The sequence below is a fragment of the Ammodytes marinus genome, assembly GCF_949987685.1.
Source record: "Ammodytes marinus genome assembly, chromosome: 18".
Lineage (NCBI taxonomy): Eukaryota > Metazoa > Chordata > Actinopteri > Uranoscopiformes > Ammodytidae > Ammodytes > Ammodytes marinus.
The window spans coordinates 22,241,461-22,266,704 of record NC_137222.1 but is presented as its reverse complement, the minus strand read 5'-3'; the positions used below and the strand labels follow the sequence as shown (position 1 = coordinate 22,266,704).

General features: G+C 42.0%; 1 protein-coding gene across 3 annotated transcripts in view; it reads left to right on the top strand.

Annotated features, from left to right (window-relative positions):
• The first annotated feature begins 3,169 nt into the window (after positions 1–3,169).
• tcf4 (transcription factor 4) overlaps positions 3,170–25,244 on the top strand; it is a 209,879-nt gene continuing 187,804 nt past the window's right edge. For 2 of the 3 annotated variants that reach the window (XM_080046964.1, XM_080046962.1), the window contains exons 1-3: positions 3,170–3,794; positions 4,156–4,194; positions 8,735–8,807. In XM_080046964.1, coding sequence (XP_079903090.1) covers positions 3,723–3,794; positions 4,156–4,194; positions 8,735–8,807 — 184 coding nt within the window. In that variant the 5' untranslated portion in view covers positions 3,170–3,722. The remainder of the gene's footprint in view (positions 3,795–4,155; positions 4,195–8,734; positions 8,808–25,244) is intronic. The other variant, XM_080046963.1, reaches the window with a different exon arrangement.

Sequence of the window (25,244 nt, the reverse complement as noted above, 5' to 3'; positions counted from 1 at the left end):
TGTGTGAGTGTGTGTGTGTGTGTGTGTGTGTGTGTGTGTGTGTGTGTGTGTGTGAGTGTGTGTGTGTGTGTGTCTGTGTGTGTGTGTGTGTGTGTGTGTGTGTGTGTGTGTGTGTGTCTGCTCAGTTTCAAGGTTAAAAATCACAGACTAAACCAGGATCATGTTGTTTAAACCGTTTCAACTTTTTTCCTGCATTCACGTGTTGATTTTCTCAGAGCAGATGCCAGAAGTGAACAGTTGGCAAAATGGCTTTCAGTCCAAATAGAGGATGTGTGCTACAAACATACGTTTCGAAATATTGGAGGATTGATACAAATAAAAAATTAAAGAGTAATGTTATTTTAATTGATAATGTGTTCACATTTCAAACTTTTTTTTTTTCAAAATGTTATTAAAGCTCCCATATTATACACTTTTCGGTTCTATTATACACCATATTATATGGTCTTAGTGGTCCCTAATACGTTTTTCTTTAATTGTTTGCTGAAAAAAACTCAGATAATTTAATCTCACAATGGCCTATTTTTTAAAAAGAGCTGCAGCTCCCCTCGTAAATATACAATCTTTGAGCTGCCCCCGCCCCCTGTCCGGAAGCGAAGCCAGATACGCCTCGTCCTCTGTCTGTCAGCGCCGTGGACCAATAAGAAATAGGGGTGTGGGCTGCACAGTGGAAGCTTCTGGCTTTCCAGTTTTTGAGGTCAGAAACGAGGAGAATTCTGACTGGAGTATATTGGGGGGGGGGGGGGGGGGGGGGGTTTCAGAAAGGGGGAGAGTGAGAAAAGGAGAGATTGTTATTTTTTAAAATATTTTGGCAGTCTCTAGGCACACCGTGGACCCATGGATATGTTAGAACACATTTAAAAAGTGCATTTAGCATAATATGTGACCTTTAAGAGGGCCCACCTAAAGCAACATGCCCATTTACAGAACCTATAGGCTTCACTGATTTTGACCACTAGTGTTGTCCAGAATTGCTAACTCAACCTTTAACTTTCAATTTTGCATGACTTTACCTGACATCTTGACTGACTGGGTGAAATATGTTGTGGGATTCTTACTGTGGACATTTTGACACAAGGTCTCTCTGCGAGACAGGGCCACGCTATAAACTAATGACAGAAGGACACACCTTAGTGGACATTGTACTTTATGACATACATACAATACTCCAAATACATTCTATTCGCTTTTGTAAATACAGATTCTCCAATATTTTTAAAATAGTTTGAAACTATGAAAGAGTGATTAAGTTAAATAGGCTATAGAAAATGAGTAGTCACGTAATTTTCATTGCAGCCATTCTTCATCATGGTCTAAAGTAATGTCTAATCTTTTACCTTGATGCATTTTCTTTGTTTTTACGATCACTTAAATGCAATTTCTAATGTGTATTCTTGATGTATTGTATGCCCCTGTACAGCAATTTGAAAGGCCTTGGGTCTGAATTGTGCTTTAAACTTGCCTTGCCTATGGTGCAATTTCGGTAATGAAATTGGATTTCATCAAAGAGCCCCCAAAACAGAGGCACAAGGAAACAAAAAAAATAATAATAAAAAGTGTTTTGGCTCTAAAAAGGTGTATAGAAGGAGTCATGGGGAGTGAAAACAGTCCACTATCATCTGTGATAAGCTTGCCCTCTCCACACTGTTGATTAAATCCAGCCCAGATTGTGAACACAACACAGCTTAAAAAAAAAGCTTGGCCTTACGTAAGCTATTTTTCTCTACTGTAACTACTGCCTTCTGCATAAAGCTGTTACATGACTTTTACTTCTTTTTTTTTAAGAGTGTAAAAGCTGTGAAGGGGCCAACACTTTTACACAGCCACAAATGAGCCTTTGTGTCATACACCTGCACCTGTGTGTGTTTTTTGCCTGCTTTTCACACACACACACACACACACACACACACACACACACACACACACACACACACACACACACACACACACACACACACACACACACACACACACACACACACACACACACACACACACACACACACACACACACACAGAGAGAGAGTAACCCGCACATGCAGCAGGGTGTAATTTGCAGAAATAGGCCAGTCATTTTAGGCTTGCAGGCTGTGGTCTGCAAAAAAAGAAGAAAAAAAAAGTACCGCAAATAATTTTCCAGAGAGGTGGGTTTTGGTGATGTTGTGGTTGCAGTGTGTGACCTATTAGGGGGGTTTACTATGCAGGTCATTCACTGTGCCCTTGTTCCAATGCACTTTTTGAACTTACTCATTCAAATACATTGACATATGGCTATATGTAGTGGATGTAAATGATTACATGAAAAAAACATACCACTTGAATGAATTTAAAAAAATGACATGAAACAAACATAAATTAAATGCATTAAAGGCATTAATAAGTGGTCACATTTTCAAATATTTCATCTAGGGTTCAAGTAGACTATCATTGCAGTCCCGTTCAAAAAATAATCACCTTATCCAACCAACCCTAATTATCCCAATTAACCCCGACCCACAGCAGAGCAGCCAATCAACGTGCCAATCAGCCAATAAATCAAACCTTTCAAACAACATTTAATTTCCTTGACATTTCCTTTCGTTTTTCCTGCAGAATGTCTCTCTAATCTCCCGCTCTCGGTGCTCTGCGCGGCGTTGTTAAGACGAGTATGTAAGTAAAGCTACAGTAGGTGGCCGCACCAGCACATTTTTTCACCGCGTCGATCGAGGCTTCCGTGCCAGACAGACGCACATGCATGGGATCCAGCCGTCCTGCGAAAAGCCACCGGGGGATCTTCAACACCCGAAGCCGAGCGCAGGACACTCTCAGCCCGGTCAGCGCTCTCTCCGTGCAGCCTGGACTCTCTCCCTCTAACACCACACACACACACACACACACACACACACACACACACACACACACACACACACACACACACACACACACACACACACACACACACACACACACACACACACACACACACACACACACACACACACACGGGCGCACACTCTCTCTCACACACACACACACACACACCAAACAAGCGCTACACACATTTCGGAGCGGGGGATCGCTTTCCTCATTGAGAAAGCCTCGCGGAGCCACGTTATACTGCGTGTTATTGATTGATCAGGTGGTGGTGTTAGTATGTGTGTGTGAACCTGTGTTGACAGTCAACGGCGTTGGACTTAAACTGCGTCTTTTTTGCGCAGAAAGAGAGCTCGCTTGGACTTATTTGGAGGATCAAAAAACACACACACACACACACACACACACACGCGTAAACACTCCCGTCCTGCCTGCATGCCGCCCCGCGCCGCCGCCGTCCTTTGATTTCCTGTCAGTTTTTTTTTCTGCTTCTTGCGATTTCTTTTTCCTCTTTGCCAAAAAAAAAAAAAAACCCAGGAACCACACGGACTGTCTAGAACTGCTTCCGAGGATGAACGAAGAAACAAACTAGATTTGTGTGATCGCTGCTTTTCTTGAGCTTTGAGCGCTTGTTTTTTTTTTATACTGGGATTTATTTCGCCGTGGAGGAGTGAAGAGATACCCGGGGAGCGGAGCGGTGTGCGCAAAAAAAAGCTCGAGGTCTTCCTCTCCTCTCTTGTCATCTCTCCATCAATCAATCAATCAATCCACCATTCATCCCCCTGTCTGTCTGTCCATCTATCTATCTATCTATCTCTCCAATCTGCTCCCATGTTTTAGGTCCGTGGCGATTTTGCCTTCAAAAAAAAATGCATCATCAACAGCGGATGGCAGCTTTGGGAACGGACAAGGAACTGAGTGACTTACTGGATTTCAGCGCGGTAAGGGGACGAATGCACCGTCTCGTTTTTTGTTGTTGTAGTGTCAATATGAATTTAATAAATATAGCAACATGACAATTCCAACCGTAGGAGTACGTAGAATAAACTAGACGCGTCCAGTTTAAGCTTCATTACAGCGACCACTGTTTACGTTGTTTTAAACGCTGCACGCAGTAAGCTGCATATATTGTAGCCTTTCAACTATTTGTTCCAAAAGTTGTGTGTTGATGTAATAGAGTAAACTTGCAAGAAAAAGTCAGTGTATATTGTTGTTGTTTTTGTACATGGTTTTTCTGTTCATGTGTATGTCTATGTGTGTGCGCAGAGTGATGCTGCATTAGTAATTTTTGTTGTCTTATAGATGCGAAACAGCGATTTGAAAATGTTCCCAACATCCATGGTAGTATATCTCATTTTAACTTCATTTTTGTTTCTTTTCTCTTTGCTTCTTTGTGTCTAGCCCATGTTAGGATTTAGGCTATCAGAAGAGAAATGTAATTGTCTGTGAGTGAACTGGCTTGCCCCATGCACTGTGCACCGTGCTGTCTGCACACTATTTCACATGCACACTACGCTCCCATCATGCAACCTGCACGACAGACAGACAGACAGTGAGACAGACAGACAGACAGACAGAAAAGTGTCACACTTTGTTCACGCAGTTTTAATGTATTTCGACCGGTCCTTGAACCCAGCACTCAATTTGAAAGTTAAATTTTGATATATCATTTTTTAAAGAGCAGCCTATGAGTGTTGTGAACTTGACGGACAGTAAACAGTGCCCCCCCCCCCCCCCCCCCGCGCTCGGCCATGTTTTTTTTCCTTCTTCTCTCTGCGTCTTTCCTCCTTTGGGAACAACTTTGGTCTGAAGAGGAGGAGAGAGAGAGAGAGAGAGAACACATTTGAAACACCCAAAATTGACGAAGTAGAACAAAATCGGTGTTATGAAAGGCAGAGAGACAGAGATATGTCAAATGAGATGAGCAGAAAATTAAATATAGGAGAGAGAAATTCAGCAAATTTTTTTTTTCCTGTTGCAAATACTGTTAAGTCCCCATGCTGCAAGAATGTTGATGCAATGAACAAATTATAGAGAACACAGCTGAGGCCTGTGAAGGGATAACACAGATCTTAGACACGTCAGAGGGAGGAGGCACACTGTTAACGTTTAATATCAGAAGATCTCCATTTTAAAAGAATGATGCTGAATTATAGAATCAAATATCCAAAGCCATTATGAGAGGAACATGATAATCCTCTACAGCTGAACAATAGTGACCTTTTAAGTGTTGTAGCCTATACTGAAGGGTACCAGCTCACTTAACCATATACAATCATCTCTGAATACTAAATAATAATAGGAATCTAGTTGTGAATTAATTTTTTCAAACAAAGTCCATACAACAATATCCCTGTTATGTCAGGAGTGAGAACCACAGGCTAATGCAAAGCCTTTATAGCAACTATAATAATTAAAAACATATATACGCTGTCTCGGCTGCACAGGCCTGCTGTGTCTATACAAGGCCCTATAGAGGGTATTATAGGCGACAAAGGTCCAATCAAATCACTCCAAACTCATCATTTAGTGGCACACGCACACACACACACACACACACACACACACACACACACACACACACACACACACACACACACACACACACACACAGCCTCTCAAGTCACTACAACACTATAATAATGTTAGAGTGGCAAAAGATTATTGAATTTGAGTACATTATCCTTGTAAGACTAATATTGTTTTAAACTGTAACAGTGAGCTTTTATTAGACGTGAAAGCATAAAAATGGGATAATTGAATTCTTCATTGAGAATCAGAGACACCTCACCATGATGGCACACACACACACACACACACGTTCTCTTTAGTATATTATTACAGAATATTATAGACAGTTTATTTTTTATTTATGTTTATTTTTTTACAAAAATGTCAATCAAGCAGCCTGTCTTCAATTATATTTCTTGAAGACTAAAAAAAAAAAAAGCGTTCCAACAAAGGCAGCGGCAGCCGCTAGAAACGTGTCTCCTCTCATTATAGACGCAGGGCCGCTCCGCTCGCATTAATTTATGCGATCATCTGTCTTCTGCACGCCCACAAGCTGACACCAGCGGCCTCAAAAGAGATGCCTCGAACCGGGGGTTATCGATAGAAGACCTGCTAATAATCACAATTGGAAATCTTTTATCTGGCAAACATTTGCTTTCTCTTAATTCGTCGAGGGAGATGGAACACACACGCACACACACAATCCACCCTCAGTATCCACAACTAAAAGGCCCCCACAGGCCGCTTTTTTAAGAACAAAAAACACATGGAGGACTTCATTGTTTTAGTCAGGGTGTAATTTACTTTATATTGTGGCTCTCAATTCAAAAGAAAAAGAGAAAAGAAAGAGAAAGAAAATCCCTCCAAAAACCTCAAATGCAGAAAAAAAAGCTTTTAGCATGTGAGAGTGTGTTCGGGATCAGTGCGATTTCACCATCAAACACAGTGACACACACAGAGGCCTGATGTTCATCCAGAGAGGTTATCTATGGGGTTCAGATGTCTCACTTTGATAGCCTGAGCTCTGTTCTTTTAGAAGATTTACGGTATAGCTCGTACAGTACGACAGTGTTCAGCTTCAGTGTCTGTCTTATAACGTGGGCTTGATTTTTTTTTTTTTTTCTCTAGAAGTGTATAGAGCAGATGGCCTATACTAGTCTTGGTGATTGTCTCATATGTCTTAGTCAGATATGAAGTAGATATGAAGTGTTCCGTTCCAAAATGAGCTGTCACCCCAACATTTGACAAAAAGTGATACTTTTTTTCAATTTTCAATGAAATCACATTGTATACTAATGGTAAAACAGGTGAACATGTGTGTTTTTTGAACAGATGCAAAGATTGAGGAATGCGATGATTTTCTATTTTTTATGTTTTTGCTCACCAGAAAAAAAAAACATTGTGACCGTGTTTTGGAGCGAGAAGCCTTCATATCTGTGTTCAGCTCTGAGCGGAGAGTCTGTGTGTGTGACCATGTGGGCTGGGTATCAAACCTTGATCAAGTATGAGTAAGCCTGAAGACCGAAACTTGATCAATAGCATTTGAGTATTGAAAGTACTCACTGAAAGCTAGCATCTAGAAGTGTGGACATATTATGATAGGAACCAGAGTCAGATTCAATTCATAACTCTGGTGACTTAACACTTAGGCATTCAGCAAAATACAAATGCTTTTCATTACAAATTACTTATCAAATTTGATCAATCTGTTAAATATTAAAGGTCTCCTATTATGCAAAATGCACTTTTCATGGGTTTTCAACATTAATATGCGGGTCCCCAGTGTAACTAGAGACTCCCAAAGTATGAAAAGAACAACCCTCTCTCCACCTCCACCTTTCTGAAAACCTGTGTTCAAAAACCACAGTCTGATTCATCTCCCCTTATGATGTCATGTGGGGAGAAGCCACACCCCCGCATTACAAACCTCACCTAGCACTACCTCAACCTGTGATAAGCAAACATCCCCAGATAGCCCAGAACCGGCGTTTAGATTCAGGGCCAATCCAAGCAGACTGGGCTTTTTGAAAGGCGGGGCTTAAAGAGACTCTAAAACAGAGCGTTTCAGACAGAGCCTAGAAAGAGGAGATTCAGCAATGGCACTGTGAGAAATAATAAGGCTTTTTATAGACACTACACCATGAAAACATTTTCTTGTCAGAACTCAAATGACAATTTTGAACCTGAAAAAGAGCATAATATGTGACCTTTAAATTTGATAAAGTTCATTTGAAATATTCTCCTTTCAAAACCATTCTTTATGTCCTTTAATATACCATGTTTCATTTTGAATGGTATTACATTTGGAAAGGGTACACATTGACTTGTTTAGTCTTATCTTGGGACCTGACTTATTTGGACATACATACTGTACATACCTATCTTGTCTAGGGACTTGACATGGACTTTACTGTCTTGGCCTGGGACTATACTCTGTACGTACTTGTAATGATTTAAAGACTTGACTTGGGACTTGATGGTCTTTAAACGTGCTACGAGGAACTTTTAAAATATTTCGGAAACAGTCAAATTTTTCTGCTGATGATCATAAATGACATGTAACAGCAAACGAGACCATCAGTGCAAAGAATTCTATTTTTATATTGTTTTTCGTAATGCCTTTGTCATGGGTCCCTCACCCTGGACTTACAGCTGGCATAGTAAAAACACTTCCGCTTTTGTCCAAAGGGGGTGCAAGAAATAACACAAAATGAAAGTTCTTCGGAGCACCTTTTAAATCAGACTTGAAAGCAAACATTTGTGACTTCCTTGTGACTTGCCAAGACAATGACTTTGACTAACCTTAACCCACCTTTGTCAGACATTACATTCTGATTCATTAGATCAGATAGTCAGTAGAGATTGTGGGCTGCAATTTATTCAGTCAAGGTTCATGGGATTAGAACACATTTAACATTGGAGAACTTTGAGCGAGATACAAACTATCATTTTAATATTGCTAACCAAAACGGAATGATCCAATTGGTCTTATCCAAACCTTTTCAAGTGATGCCCAGCCCTCTAGTTACAAAAGGCCTTTTTGTTTTCCTTGTAAATATCCAAAAGTTTCCTTCCAAAACAACATATCTACTATTGTAAATGCCAAACGCATGTTCTAGTATGACGAAAATAAAGAACATTGAGTAACCACTAAATCCCAGACATTTCCTAACAAGGATGATATTGATATAAGAATCTGGCCTACATATTTTCTCTGCTAAATCTTGCCCTGGTATAGTTTTGGAATGAAGCTTTTCTTTTCTTCATTTGTATAGCTGCAGTGATGTGTTTTCTGTATAGCATTGAAGTGTCTTGCTGTGTGCAGTGTGCAGTGCTCTCGGAGGTAATGTGCACTCTGTTTGTCTTGTAGATGTTTTCCCCTCCTGTTAGCAGTGGAAAGAACGGACCGACCTCCCTGGGGAGCGGACATTTCTCCGGCTCAAGTACGTCAAGCCTTCTCTCTCTCTCTCTCTCTTTTTTCCCCCTCATCCTTCTACTTCTTCTTCTCCTCCTCCTCCTCCTCCTCTCCCCCTCTCCGTCCTCTCTTACACCTGCTCTCTGCTGCTTTGCTTGCGGTTTGAATTTTTTAACTGTGTTGGTATTAACCACGTTCTGAACATGCAAAATTGCAGTTTTATGGTGGGGGTTTATGTTTTTGCTTTGTGTATTCTTTATTTATTTTGGGAAGTCTTACATTTATCTTCATTGATACAGTATATATAAACCATAACTGGCTCATGTATTATCTGAATACTGTGGCTGGCCATGAGTTGAGCTGGTGGGGGGTTTTCTGTACAATAATTGAGCATAAAGAGTCCATCTCTCAATACTTCCAAATGATTCCTGCCAAAGATACTGTAGCTTTGATGGATAGCTAGAAAAGACAGCTAACAAATATGTTTGTAATATTTTCTATTTTAAAGTACTTTCCTAAAACAGGAGTTAGATGTTTTTTTTGGGGGGAAAATGCACAGAATTTGTTAGGTCCTATTTTTATTGGCGGATGAATACACGATGGCTTCTTGATTTTGACCAAAGAGGAGTCACCTGTAACATACCGCTGTGTCCTGTGCACAGCCGTGGTTACATGCAATTGGTCACGACTGAACGTTTTGCTGTGAAATACGGCTAATCGCTTTGTTAGTTTTTCAGGTTGTCTTTATTTTGGGGCAACAAGTTTGTTTCTCAGCTGCTCAAGTTCATTCCTGAAGGAGACTTCCTGTTTTGCTGAGTTGCTGCTCTCATTCTTTCCTGTTTGTGTGTGTGTGTGCGTGTGCGTGTGCGTGTGCGTGTGCGTGTGCGTGTGTGTGTGTGTGTGTGTGTGTGTGTGTGTGTGTGTGTGTGTGTGTGTGTGTGTGTGTGTGTGTGTGTGTGTGTGTTGAGATCAGCTCCCTGTGTTTTTCTCCACAGCTGTTTTGTTGGTGTCAAACAGCAACAGTCTGGCTCCATCGTTGGTTGTTCTGTCTTTCAAATGTTGTAGATATAAGCGTCTGCATGACAACATGAACTTTCCACTTTAGTAGTTCAGTCAGATATTCTGTTTATAAATGTACTAATTATTATTATTATTATGGTAACTTCAATTGTAATTTGGTTGTCCCATTCAGGGTTTTTACCTTCCGACCAAACGTCAAATAATGGCAGCTGTGACTTTCCAGATTTGTAAAAAAAGTAGCCAAGTTTGTCAAGGCTTCCGACTCGTGCATCCTTTAGTCGCACTGAACCTCCTGTGTTGTATGTCTAGTCTGAACTGACCCTGAAACAACATGGCTCCCACAAACACATTTTAGATTTTTTTTAACAAATCTGCCCGGTTTGTTTACTGTGTCTTTGTTCATATGTGTAACATAAATGTATTGCAATCTTTCTAACTGCGGATTGTTTTCACTTATTTATTCAATTATTGATGATAGAGTGATGAAACAGTGTGGCCTCTTGCCCATTTATAATGTTTGGTCAATCCAAAATATCTTGTTGATTGATCAGCCTCAATCACTTGATAAAGAAACAGTCTGTTTTACTGAGAAATCTCCAATAGTAGATAGTATATTGACAATATTTGCGATGAGTATATGATATAATTGCAATGCTGCTCTAAAAAATGCTAACTATCTGAAGATGGTCATATGTTTTTTTTAGTATGACTCTCCTGCTGCCTCCATGGTTGCATGTACACTTCTATATTTGACTTCCGGCTGTGATCATCTATCAGGTTGTAGGTCGTGCTGCAGTCCCCTTGTGTATTGTCCACCTATTTTCTTCTACTATATATATATATGTGTGTTACGTGCTGTAACATCCTACATCAGACTAGCTCAACCTGCGTCCTTCACACGGAGCGGATACTTATACAGAGAACAGCAGGGTCCTTCTCTGTGCTGTTTGCCTCTCAACGGCGTTTGAGGAAGCCATTTTGTTTCTTGGCTGGAAAACAGAGAGGTGTCGAGACGTCTTCTTTGTTTACTGCTTAGTTGTGTATGGCCGTGTTGCTGTTGTTGTTTGTGCTCTGTGGTTGTTCGTCGGTTGTTGTTTGACTCCCGTGCCGTGCATACAAATGGGAGGATGGATGACGGAACGGTACCATTTTGGGGGGAAAAGAAAAAGGCTCCGCTCTTTGTAGAATTTGTCGCAGTTGTTAAGGCCTCGCTGTGCTGCTTGGATGTGTATCTTCATTTTGGGATTGTTGATCCCCCCCCCGCCCCCCGCCCGTCTTTTGATTTAGGAACACACACTGGTGTCACACACACACACACACACACACACACACACACACACACACAAAATGCACACACACACAATACACACTCATGCACTCCCTATGCACAAATCACAGTCTGTTTCTCATGCACGCATCTCAACACTCACATGCACTAGATGCAACACACACACACACACACTTTCACACACGCTGTTCACCCCTGCTGTGGCTTTCTGCAGGCCTCGGCATTTTGATGAGCCCGGTGCTGTTTGTGAATGCAGCTAATTAGAACTCTATAGACCTACGCAACCATGAGAGCAGCGGTGTCCAAAGGCTGGGGTGAGGCCAGAGGCAGGGACATGCCGCCACCAAACTGGGTCCATACAGGTTCAGGTTATAGACCCCTGGGTTAGGAAGCAGAGAAGTTAAAAAGACAACTTTAGATTCATTCATTTTCACTCCTGTCAAGTGTTTTTCTATAAATCCATTAACGACCAACACTGTCATTTCTCTGTGTGGGATTAGTTTATCATATCAATGTATTTTGAAATTTGAAAAAAACTCAAAACACAGCAGCATTAGCTTTGAGGCCTGTGTCCGTTGGTGGAAGGCAGCTTCTGATTGGTTCATGTAGCCTTCAATTTAGCCAGACCGATTTGGCTGGTCTCATGGGCAAGTTACAACTGCCTCACAATAGATAAGATAAAGATAAGATATACTTTATCCATCCCAGCAGGGACATTTAGGAAAGTTGTTTGAAATGTTTAAAGTGTGCTATTTTTTAATCAACCAAAAGACGCCAAAGTTATCAAATGTTGCATTTAGTCAAAAACACAAGCAACGACCTTCCAAGATAAAAAAAGGTCTAAAATTAGAAAATTATGAATCAAATCAATATGTGGTCCAAAAGTAAGTCAACTACAGTATAAATGTATGGTTCTCAGAGCCAGCACTTCTACCCTACAGCACAAACGTTTCATCTCTTATATTCACAATAAAGGTCTTTACCATAACAGAGGAAAATTCCCAAACGCACAGAGCACAGTATACTCCCCTGAGTACATTGAAAAAAAACAGGTGCAGGTTACCACACAAGGCTAAAGAAGACACCAACATCAACAGCAGCATTAGGGACATGAAAGAGCCAAGAAGGATGAAAGCATTGCTAGAGTGTAAAAATAACATGGCAGCCAGTCAGTCAGAGAGAGGCTCAGGTTGCTAGGATTTGGTTTATCTGATGTTTTTGATGATAAGGACGGTACATTTCTCTTCGTTGAGGTGTAATTTTGACATGACAACCTTCACACAATGCTGTGAATAAATCTCTGTTTTTGAAGACCCCCTCTTCTTCATTTGACGTGAGCCCTAGCTTGGATTTGATATATATATTTGTTGGCGATAAATTCACCTTAAAAACACACAAAAAGGATCTAAACATAAACCTTGCACACGCTCAGCCCACGGTCACCACCAAACCAAAGGAAGTGGATTAGGCCTTTTAATTATTGGGGAGATTTCGCCCCGTTGTCTTTGTTTATTTTGGGATCATCCCTGGAAAGATAATGCACACTTTCAACTGTGTGTGTGTGTTCTAATCTCCTCCTGGATTGAAGCCGTTCGTTCACTCACACACTGCCTGTCAAAATCCCATCTATTTCAGGTCTTGGCTAGATTTTGCTTGTTTTTTACGCTGTTCTAACCTCTCAGATCCTTCGCGTTTTTCTCCCTGTCAATGGTGTTGGAAGAGGGCTGAGGTGTGTGTGTGTGTGTGTGTGTGTGTGTGTGTGTGTGTGTGTGTGTGTGTGTGTTCATAGAAGAATGAGTGCTGAGCATAGAAAAAATGTGTATGTGAGAGATTTGAAAAGATTTTGAATGTGCGTGTCAACATGAGTGTGTGGACCAGAAAGGGGGGATGGGAGGGAGAGCTTTGGGGGCGGGAGGGCAAAGCATCATCCCCCCCCCCACCCCCCCTCTGTTGCCATGGAACACAAAGTTGGCAGCGAGAGATGGAGGAAATGTTTTATCAAGTGTCAGCGGAAAAGAAAGGAAAGGAGGAAGTAAGGGAGCAAGTGAGGAAGAAAGGAGAGAAAGAAAAGAAGTAAGAAGGAAAGGATCATTCTGCTGTTGTAACTGTGTTCTTCTTGTCTGAACATATCCCGTCAATGGGCAGACTGAAGCCGTCCATTGCTCTGTCGCCCCATTAGTTCTACCTGCTTATCCTTGTAGGCCAATCAGAGCTGACCACGGCTGAGAGGCGGGGCATAGCCTGGACAAGTTGCCTGTCAATCAAACAGGATAGATGGACAACCAACTCACTCTCACATTCACAATCATATATAATGTAAAAGCCCAAGTTTAACAAACCCTAATGCCGTTGGACAGTCCAAAGACAGGTTAAGACTCAATACTGAATGTGGAGAATGTGTTGGGGATTATTTTCAGCGGCGGATTCAGCAACACATTTTTTTCTGGCAGCAGGACGGTGTATGTGGGATAGCATTGGTTCCCCAAGTTGGAATGGGGCTGCCCCATTGTGAGATGAATTGGAAGTTGGATATGTCCAAACCATTGTTGCAATACCAATATTGTTTTCAGTAACGGTTTATTTCATTATGAAGCAACATAGATAGCAATGTTTTGTTTACAGCATATGCAAACATGTTGACATTTGATCTGCTCTTTCTTATGAGTACATGAGAGGCCCGACATTTCTCTCCGATGTTTCCAGATTTTTACAAAGCCATTCTCAATATCAATAAGCTTTATCCCATTTTTTTCTTATTTTTGTCCCACCTTCCACCCCTTACTCTCCTCTCTCAGAGCCAAACAGAAAAAAAAACACCCAGCAGCCCTGTCTTCTCTGCCAGGGGAGGCTTCACGCATTAGCACAGAAATTTGGGCGAGGATAGATACAGCCCCGATGGCATGCCTGATTTTTGTTCCCCTAATTGGCATAGCTTATTAAGTCACAGTTCACGGCGGGGGAAAAGAAGGGGGCCCTGCTTTAATAATATCCCCTCTCTACCGTTTGATTTGATGCACTTGTACCGAGACAGATAACGCGCTTCAACGCAGGCGAGCGACGCCCCCACCGCCACCCTCTTGTCTCTCTATCCAGTACAATCTGCTTCCGTTACGCCTGCCACTCAAAAAAAGAAAGCTTTCAAAATAGAGACGGAGCGCCATGCCAGTTGCTGCTTAATACCTTGCCCTCCCACCTTCTCTTCCCTGCGCTCTCTCTCTCTCTCTCTCTCTCTGAGGCTGTTAAATTGTCTCGAAATGCAGAACGACTCACAAAAACACCCAGCCGTGCTCTTAATTGTGGCGCGGATTAGGGATTAATAGCCGTTTTTTTTTTAGCTATAATAGCAAATATTATTAGCCCCATTTGCTTTTCTAATGCCAATAATGACTCCGCTAATAATGGCAGTGATTTCAAGGTTAGCGTCTGGGAGAACACGGCATGGATTTGTGTGTGTGTGTGTGTGTGTGTGTGTCTGTGTGTGTGTTTTAAGTCAAAGCTCAGGAGATTGACGTGCCTCTTGCTTCGACGGGCCGGCGCGCTACCGAGTCGGAGCTCCATATGTTTTGTCCCCAAAGACAATAGTGAGGTGTGCCGAGCTGTTACCTCCAGATTACTGATTGTATTTGGTTCAGTTTGGTCTCTGGAAGTCAGGTTGAGTTGAGTTTTTTAGTTTGCCTTGTTCCTTTTGGGGGCGGCAGTGGCAAAGTGGGTAGGGAGATCGCCTCTGGAGTGCAGGATCGGAGGTTCGATTCCCCGCCTACCCGCCACATGTGTCCCTGGGCAAGACACTGAACCCCAAATTGCTCCCGATGGTTCAAATGGTTACTTACTTTTTTTTTTTAATTGTTACTGGGCATCAATTACTACAAACCAGCTAACGCAATGCTGTGTATGCCATCCCTGGATAGCTGCCTGCTTGACCCAGTTGGTAATCCATAACTTACTTTAAGTTCACCTTCAGTTTCTTTGAATTTAAAACAAGACCTGTAAGTGGGATCTACAGTTTCCTTCACAATATCTTTTGGATTTGATTGTATGTATTCTGTGATTAAGGTGTCTTGAAGTTAGCTTGATTTTCACACTTCAGGTCGTAATAGGTTACAGACATATGGGTCACACTGTTCTGCCATAAAGAAGTTCACACTAAGTTTGTTTGGGAAGATCTAGTTTTGCTTGGTCACTTCCTGTTGTTGTGGGCATTAGTTGCTTTTATTTTTGGTTTATTCATACCTGCAGTGTGTAGAATTTTGTGTTTTATTTCCTAGCAGATTTTGTAGAAAGTAATTATAATATCCACAAGTACATTTAATTTAGTGCATATTTTGCATTATTTTTCTCTTAGAAAGGGTCTCATATATGTCCATATTTCTGCATATTTTGTACCAAGGCCTAGTGCCGCCATCTTGAAAGTGTCATAGTTGGAATGTCATCAGGTGCATTGTTTAAAATTTAGAATTGTTCTTGTCCTTGAAGGCCACTGTAGCTTCTGTTATTATTCGAAAGGGTTGGGGTGTACCCAGGGAGTGTTGCATTCTAGAACTTTGTAGAACTTTCTTGATGATGTCATATTACACACTGCACCTTTAAGGTTCAGCTAAAATTAATTTGTTCCTCAGTGTCAGCATATAAAGTCACCTATTATACAAAATGCACTTTTCACATGTTTTGTCAACATTAATATGGGCCCTGTCTGTGTGACTACAGACTCCCAAGGTATGAGAAAAAAAAACATTGTTCTCTCTTTACCTCCACCTTTCTGAAAACCCGTGTTCAAAAACCAAAATCAGATTTCACTCCCTCCCAATATAAATTTCTCTAATGTTTTTTGATGCACATCCCAGCAGCCAGTGAGGACATGTCTCCTCACAGCCCACAGGATAATTGCTAGTTGGGCTTTTTGGCTGGAGTCAGAAGTGAGTGTTTTTTAGAGGCATCTGTTGTGCACCTGCAGTATATGGTTATGTTCAAAGTATCATTACTGTCATTACAGCAAAATGAAAGATAAAGACACATATTTTTACATGGTGAATATGGAGTCTTAAATCAGCTATTTACTTACTAAATCATATCATATTTTAGAATATTGCACTGGAGTGAATTGCCCTTTCATATTCATTGTCATCTTTCCAGTTAACATTGTTTTCATGTTAGCCAGTGAAGTACCTGTCCTATCCATGTCATTCTCAGCTGACATAGAAGTGGTTGTATCGCGGTTAATAGGAGTTTATGTGTTTTGAAGGAGTATGTCCCAATGTAAGAACAGTTATTGCTGGAACTCAACACACAGCAACCTGTACAGCTATTATACTGCCATCTCATCCACAGGTTTTTGGTGGCCATTTTTCTATTGCCATTCTCCTGGCACTGGCTAAAAGAAGACAACATCCTTAATCGTGATGACGTACTGTATACAGCGCCTTGATTGGTTGATTGCTTTGCCGACTGTAGAACCAGCTGGCAATGAGTGCAAGATGAGACAGAACTCAAACACAATCATAGACAAACATTGGAGATGGTTAAGTGGTTAAGGTCTAGTAGAACAAGGCTGATTTTATTATTGTATCGTGTATTTTCTCCATTTCTGACACAGCCTGGTATGGAAGCGCAATTTTAAAGGTGCAGTGTGTAGTATTGGTGAAATTTTGGTGTAGTATTGTGTTGGTGCAATGCTCCCTTGATTTTGGTGAACCTTACAACTGTCCTCGAGAACCACCATGACATTGACACTTGTGATCCCCAGTCAGAAGTCACAATTGGATCTGTGTTGCCATGGTGTTTGGTGTGGTGCTTTTTAACCAATGGATCAATTGCAATCTCCTGAATTTTCATCTAGCGCCATCATCATGTTAAAAAAAAGTTGACCAACTCTTTGGATTTTGACCAAATACCTACAAAACAAGTTAACTTGTGTTTTTTTAGTGTTGGTCAGCAAATGTTAGCATGCTAATTGTGAGCATATTATAGCATGCTGACGTTATCATTTGGCACAACTCTCTCTCCTCTTGTTGAATTATAAGTTATGTTCCCAAGTGAAGGTACTGTATAATTGTTTCCCCCTGATCAGTCTTATTTTCCGCACAATCCATTCATTTCCCTCTTCTCCACTGAGCTGAGGTTGATTGAATACCTGCTCCCCCTCCCCCCTCCTGTGGCGAACATGGTTTCAATCCTCCATTTCCAGTACTTTATCTTATGGATCTAAACAGCCCAATTCTGCTCTCTCTCTCTCAGCGGTGGGTGGGTTACGTCAGCGAGGTGTGTTTCAGCGCTCTCTCTCACACACCTGTTTGCTGGTACAGGCACTTGGCGGGCGGGCGGGCGGGCGGCGGTGGAGAACAAAATCCCAGTCACCGTGCCTAATTACCCAGTCCTTAAAAAATAAAGAGACAGGCGACGTCAACCAGCCTGCCTGGCAATTACAGCGGCGCTCAACACCTCTCCGCAACAAACACCACTCCAATTAGAGGCAGCCAAACTTATTCTGGGAGGCGGCAGAGTGTGTGTGTGTGTGTGTGTGTGTGATTCAGAGAGAGAGAAAGTGACTGTGTGTGTGTGTGTTTATGCTTGTAAGTACAAGTGTGTGACAAGCCAAATTGTTGTGGAGGTTCGATGTCGGCATCGGAACTTGTATGTTTGTGTGCGGTCTGTGTGTGGCAAATGAGGGGTAAGAAAGTGTGTGTGTGTGTGTGTGTGTGTGTGTGTGTGTGTGTCTGTGGGTGTGTGTGTGTGTGTGTGTGTGTGTGTTAGCTGCATGATATCATGAAAACATGCAATATGCGTTAACATTGTTGAATATTCCGTTGACAATATCACTGATTGGCCAAATATATTGACATGCAGATTGTGAATGCACATGGAATAAGCTACCATTAATTGCAGTTCAAGCAGTTGATACGATCACGCTAACGAAACATGTTTGATATATTGTGTTTCTGTGTGTGTGTGTGTGTGTGTGTGTGTGTGTGTGTGTGTGTGTGTGTGTGTGTGTGTGTGTGTGTGTGTGTGTGTGTGTGTGTGTGTGTGTGTGTGTGTGTGTGTGTGTGTGCGCGCGCTGTGCACATGCAAGTGGCTAAAGTGAAGGCAGAAGAGTGTGTGTGTGTGTGTGTGAATGAGAGAGAAGCGTCCATAAATTGAGATAAGAAAGGTTTATGAATCTAACGTGTGGCGGTCAGAGCAGCTGATTCCACCTACGTCTTCCTCCTCTACGCTGCTCTTCCTCCTCTCTGTTTTGGCGCCAGTCACTCCTCCTTTTCCTCCTTCTGTTCTTCATCCTAACCCTGCTACCCTTCCTTTTTGCCTTCCTTCACTTCCTCCGTCTGCCTCTCTTTCCTTCTGTCCATTTTCTTCTCATTCTTTCATATTTGTCTGTTCTGTTTTTCAATTTTCCCTTTTAATATTTCTCCCTAATTTGTTCCTGATTTTCCTTCAGCATCCATCCTTGTTCTCTTTCAGTTGTTCTCTCTCTTCCACTTCCACCTATTCATCCCCCCCACACTGTTGTTGACCCATATATTGTCCTCTTAATGTTTCCGTTTACTGAGGACATAGTCCTTTCTCTCATTTGAACTCCTTATCAAAGGCTCTTTCAATACTTGCAGTACAAAACATCCTGTGGTCTTGTGATGTGTTTATTTGTGTTGCTTTCGACTTTGTATTCCCTTCTAACCTTCAACATTAACTGTGTCTTCCTGCTCATATTCCACATGTCCTCTTCCAGTTTCCTCCCTTTTGACCTCAACTCAAAACGCTTGCACTCACTCTGATCTGACCTCCAGTCAGTTTATGTTTGTCTGTGTAATGCATCCTGAGATGTTAACAATGCCATTTTCTGTCTGTACACTTTTGGAATGGATTGAACATCAACATAGTGATTCATTAAGTGAGCTTTAAAAGGAACCAGAAGTTGGACTTATTTTGCTTTTGGATAGAGCCATGCTAGCTTTTCCCCTCAGTTGCCTGTGTCTGTGCTAAGCTAAGCTAATAGCTGGTTGGCTGTGGCTGTAGGAAACCAACTGAACTGCAGGTGTGACAGTGCTCAGAATATAGCTATCATCTAGCCTGGCACCGCCCGCCTACCTACCTTCGCTCAATTTTTTATTTCCCTTCAGTAGTCAGTCTGGGTCTGCGGTATATTCGCTGGTTTTCTCCATCCAGATTTTTGACTGTCCAATCAGCGAACAGAGGGAGTGGCCGAGATTCCGAGAACAGTGACATGCGCCAGTTTCAGTTGTAGTCAGAAGCCGGTGCATGACATACGTCACGACCAAACGTTATGCGATTGGTTATGGCAGATCCAGAGTGGCACTGGGCAGATCCAATAGTCTTAAACTTCAACAGACACCCGCCTTCGAGTGAGGTAACGTTTGTCAATTGAGCGATTCCAGACCTTCTATAGAAAACTGTGTTGTGTAGCTCACATGCCCCATGTTAACATTGCCACATAGCTTAAAGTATCCTGAACGTAACAACACTTTGTAATGTAGACTAGTGACTGCCATAAGGCTGTCAATACGCAGCACTGTGTAGAACTAACATTCTGCATCCTTTTAGAGAGTCACTTGCTGGCCCTTGAAGAAGATGCTATGGAACCTTCTTTTTTAATTTCCTAAATCAATGCATTTCTCTTTGTTTCTTTTGAGGCATGTTATCAATGTGTGTGGTCAGAATCTGTTTGTCTAAGGTGTTTAATGTACAGACAGGGATGTGAGTTGACTTGCCAGAGACACACTGAACCTTCACACTGCAGAGATCAGCGGGTCAAACCATCTGTTTCAGAGCGAGGGGTGGGACCGTCGATGGTTTGTCCCGGCTTTTGTTTTATTCTCAGCCTTTGGCAGCATTGGCACCAGAGTGGCACTGCCAAGTCCCTGTGTGTGTGTGTGTGTGTGTGTGTGTGTGTGTGTGTGTGTGTGTGTGTGTGTGTGTGTGTGTGTGTGTGTGATGGGGGGTTGGTTGGGAAATATATCTCCTACACACACGCACACACACACGCACACGCACTCACACACAGAGACTGTAAATTGTCTGGAACACCCCTTGTGCCATCTGGTCTTGTGACGGGCCAGACAGAGTGTATATGTGTGAGTGTTTGAATGGGGGTGTGTGTGTATACTTGTGTGTGTGCGTACTGTATGTGTGTGTGTGTGTGTGTTCTCGGAGAGAAAATGGAAAGAAGAAGAGGGAAATATACATGTGTGTTATGGTCCTGTGTGTGTGGGGCATTACTGTGTGTTTGCTCATCTGTGTAAAAAAAATTGAAAGACAGAAAGAGAAATAGTGTGTTTTTGGAGAGAGTACTATCTTGCACACACAAACAGAACAATTTCAGCAGTACATTTAATGCCACCATCTCCGGCTGTGTTTGTGTTCAATTGGAACTCATTCCCTGACGCATAATTAGTGTTTTGGTCCAGTGTGAAAAAAAAAAAAAAAAAAAGTCCCAGTAAGTCTTAAGTTTTAAGCATTGTTTCAATAGAGCGGTGCCTTTCGGTTTGGTTCGGTACAGCGCAACACTGCACGCATTTATTTGCGTTTCCACACGGTTACCAAAATAAGCGAACTGTGCAGTACCTATTCTTGTCAAGCTTTCATTGGGGTAACAAGACGTCCTAAAGGGTCCCAAAGAGGTGGAGCTTACTCACTGCAGTCCATTGATTGGTGGATGGATCGTCATATCCGTGCAGGAGATAAAACCAGCGAGTGTAATGTCCTCGGTAAGAGTGAGAGAGAAATGACTCTTTGTTTATTGTGTTGCGTTCTTCCTCTTCATTGAATTGATTGCTGGGCTACACGGTGTCCCGCTGATATGATGTCACCATCGTTTTGTAGCTGCCACGGTCAGAGCATAGACTGTTAATAAGAGGCTGTGCCAATCAATGGTTATGGGTACTGTTGGCAGTGGAAACGCAAGCCAGGTCTATCTTACCGTTCCTTACCGAACCCGAACCCGAACCGTGCTACTAAGTAGAAAAAAAAGCATTACACATTTTTCTAATGGAGATCTGCAGGACAGGAGGAGGGAGGTTTTGTGGATAGATAAATGTTGAGCCATGATGTACTGACTCTATGTGCTTCAGTTACTGTATATCTATGTCCGGATCATCCCAACATTTGACACAATCAGCGAAAGCAACACTTTAAAAAAAAAATTAAATCTATGTTGTAATTGTTTTAATTTGTTTTTCAAATTAAATGTATTTAAGCTTGATATGGAGTATCATTTTCATAATTCATCCTTCAACTCACTGAGCAGCATGGCGCCTTTGTAGATTTGATTGACATCTCTGTAGATTTGAACCAGTGGCTTTCCATTAAAGATCTAGCTCAAGCAGTGTGTGTGCCTTGCTCCAAAAGAATTGAACCTCTAACCCCCTGCCATTGTTACTGCTTTGCCCATGGGCAACTTATGCTGGGCTTACACTACACGACTTTTCACACGATTTGACAGTCGCAGACAATCTTTCAATGTCGGACTAAAATCACGGGAGTCGTGCTGGAGTTGTGGCGCGTCCCCGTAATCTCAGTCGTTTGGTGTATGGTGGTCTTCCGAGCCGATTTCAGCTAGTCTTCTTCCCGTCTTGACGTTCTGACATTATCAAACAGGTTTGATATTATCGTTAGTCTTAAGGGGGTTGGCTCAAGCGAAATGACGTGAACACTGTCACACTCTCTCCGGCAGGAGGAGCGGCATTAGTCGCGACCTGTGTCTAGCTGTGAGGCACTTTTTCCGGACACTTTCACGTAGAAGCCACGCGCAACCTTAACACTTTACCTTCAAATACAGGGTTAGGAGTGAGAGTTATTTGGGGACGATATCAGCATATATACATTTGGTAAAATAACTACAGGACGTCCCCCGCTCGGAATATTAAATTAACTTTTTTTTAATTAAATATCATCACAATCGCGTTTGCAGTTTTAAACGTGATCATACATGACACAAAGCCTACGTGATAAGGGCATATAGTTGTTTATACACCCAGTCCATTTTACCTGCGAAAAAAAACAAAACTTTTATTTCACAATCACTTTTAATCCCCCGTAGCAGGATTGGAAATAATATTAATCTCAAAAGGAATCTAGTTGTAGTCTTGCAATATGAGACCCCCTGTCTTTTCAAAATCTCACTCTGTGACTGAGAACTAATGACTAATTGTCTTCAGGTGTGAGTTGATTGTCTTTAGATGTAAGAGGGTTTCAGTCTTCAGTCTTTTCAAAGTCTTTTAAAAGTCATTTAGTGTAAGCACAGCATTAGCTGCAAACTTGGGGAACCTTTTCATTGATTACATTCCAAACTGTGGCAAACACACACACGCTACAGTGAATGTAGCATGGAAGAGGAAAAGCTGATTAAAGGAAGACAGGTCAGATCTTGTGTGTGTGCGTGTGCGTGTGTGTCTGAGACACATGTGGGTTGACCTGAGGAGACCAGACCGCTTCTTCCTCATTGGCTAAAGAACATCTGGCAGTCTGTGTGTGTGTGTGTGCTCTCTCTCGGTGTGTGTGTGTGTGTGTGTGCTCTCTCTCGGTGTGTGTGTGTGTGTGTGTGTGTGTATTAGTGTCTAAGATACCACATTGATCTCCCTTGCACATTCCACAATGTCAGGACTCTGAATAGCGAGAACTCCTCACTCCAAACATTTCTCTCTCTCTCCCTTTCTCTCGCTCCCTCATTTTTCTCTCTCTCTTTTCATTCTCATTTCTTTTTCCATTCTTTAATCCTGTCCTTGTTCTCTCCCACTCTTCCTCTCAACCCTTTTCCTTCTGTCTCTTTTTATCCATCCCTTACACAACTGTAAACCCTTTGTTCACATGTGTTCTTCCCAAACAAGTAGGCCCCTAGCTTAAACTTGACACAATTATTGTCAGATTGATTGTGTACATCCACATCAAAGCGTTTTAGAGCAAACTTCAGACTGTAGTTGAGACCTCACCGAGTCACACACGTTGAATACTAACCACTGGACCTGCTTGTAGAAATGACTTATGTATAAAGTAGGTTTTGTCATAGCTTTGAAAGGAAAAATGTGATGAAATGAAGATGCACTGGTCAACTAAGTCTAGATCCCGTGCAGTTTGTCTATGAAAACTATGAGACTTGACTTTTGGCTTGTTGTAAAGGGCTTGAGAGTATTGACTTAAAGGTGGAGTCACCCATCGTGGTGTTTTGTGTTTTGTGAACCCCACCGGAGCCTTCAAGGCAGCGCTGGTTAAGGTTAGGGTGAAGGTTAGGGGATAGGGCCTTCCAGGCAGCGCTGCCTTAGAGGCTCCGTTTGGGCCACAGAACACCATCGAGCACCGATTGTTGACCACGCTTGTTGTACATATTTCTTTGTCAAAATCAGTGACTATATCTCCTCACGATCTGCTACCTGTACGTACTGTTTATGCGCCTGGAAAAAAAACAGCGCCATGGTCAGTATAAACGGGCATGTTGCTAGCTACATCAGGGCCCCCTTTGATTACATAACGTTTTGTTTGAATACTCGTCTAGGCTGTGTATTGAGAACACCAAATTCTTTTTTGCAGCGTGCACACAGTACGGACAGGTAGCGGATCATGAGGAGACACTTACTGATTTTGACAACAGTTTATTTTGTCAACATGTGTTCTCCAGAATCACTGATTCCACCTTAAGTCCTTCTAGTAAATGAATTCTAACTCAATTTGAACTGGTCTTGAAGGACCTTTTTTAACATTTGCTCAAACAAACTGGAGACTTGTTTAGGACGCCATATCATCTCAGCATGGTGCAGAATGAGATTTGAATTGAAAAAAGTTGAGAGTTAATGTGGTGCATTTTGCAGCTTGTTTGTCTTATGTTGACATCTGTGTGTCTGCCATAACTCCAGGGTGAAACCATCCCTTGTACACAGTCTATTTGAGCCTTTGGCTATATGAGGACGTTTAAGAGGACATTACTTTGTTGTTTAGTTTTTGTTGATTTTCCCCCTATATAGTCTTTCCTCTTCTCTCCATTTTTCCGGCCTGCTTGCCTGTTTGGACGGCCATCCTTTCGACAGCTTGAAGCCATTCGAAGGACCAATTATCCAATAAAATGCCGGCTTTATGAAGTTGTTTCCCTGCTGCTGTGTTCTTGGAAGGCAGAGGTGTACACATCAAAAAGATTTACAACCTGGAGCTGGAAATGAAATAACCACCATGTTGGAATGCTTGGGACACCTTCTGTAAAACCAACAGACACTCACACAATTGCATGATTGTGCTTTATTACCTCGGTGGACCAACACCAAAAGTCATTGGTCGGTGAAAATGAATTGAACTAAGGGGCTTGATTGAGGAAATGTTAGACATACACGGTGTTGCCAAATGCATGTGGACACCGGGACATTACACCCCATGTGTTGTTCCAGAGCCACGGGCGTTAATCTGCTGTTATAACGACTCATATAATCAGGAAAAGGCTTTCCACCACATTTTGGAACCTGGCTGCAGATATTTGCTTCCATTTAGCCACAAGAGCAATCAGTGAGGTCCAGCACTGATGTTGTCTGGTGAGGCTTGGCTTATAGTGGGTGTGCATGGTCCTCACAAAGGGCTTTTGATGGGGTTAAGGTCATGAGTCTGTGTAGGTGGGTCACATTTCCCCCCCCCCCTCAACCCCCCCACCCACACACACACCAAACCTGGAAAACTGTGTCTTTATGGAGCAGGCATTGTGATGTTGAAAGGAATGGTATTGAGTTGGAAACAAACTATTGTCTAAATACCATTGTGTGCTTTTGCAAAAGGATTGCCCTTAATTGGTATTCAGGGACTTGATAGTTCACATATCAAATGAAAATTCAGGTAATGATTTTTTTAAAGGTCACATATTATGCAAATGTTCAGTTCAAATGTGTAATTAGGATTTCTACTTGAATCTCTTTTCATGGTTTAGTGTGCAAAAAAAACCTTTATAGTTCTCACTATGCCATTGCCAAATCTCCTCTTTTCAACCTCTGTCTGAAACGCTCCATTTCAGAGACTGTCTCTTTAAGCCCCGCCTTCCAAAAAGCCCAGTCTGCTCTAATTGGCCCTGAGTGTAACTGCCTGTTTTATTCTGTCAGTTATGGTGCGTTCCTTTGTACTCGGAACTCGGAAATGTCCGACTTCCGACATGGAAAAGTGCAATAAAACGGTTGTTCAACTCGGAAT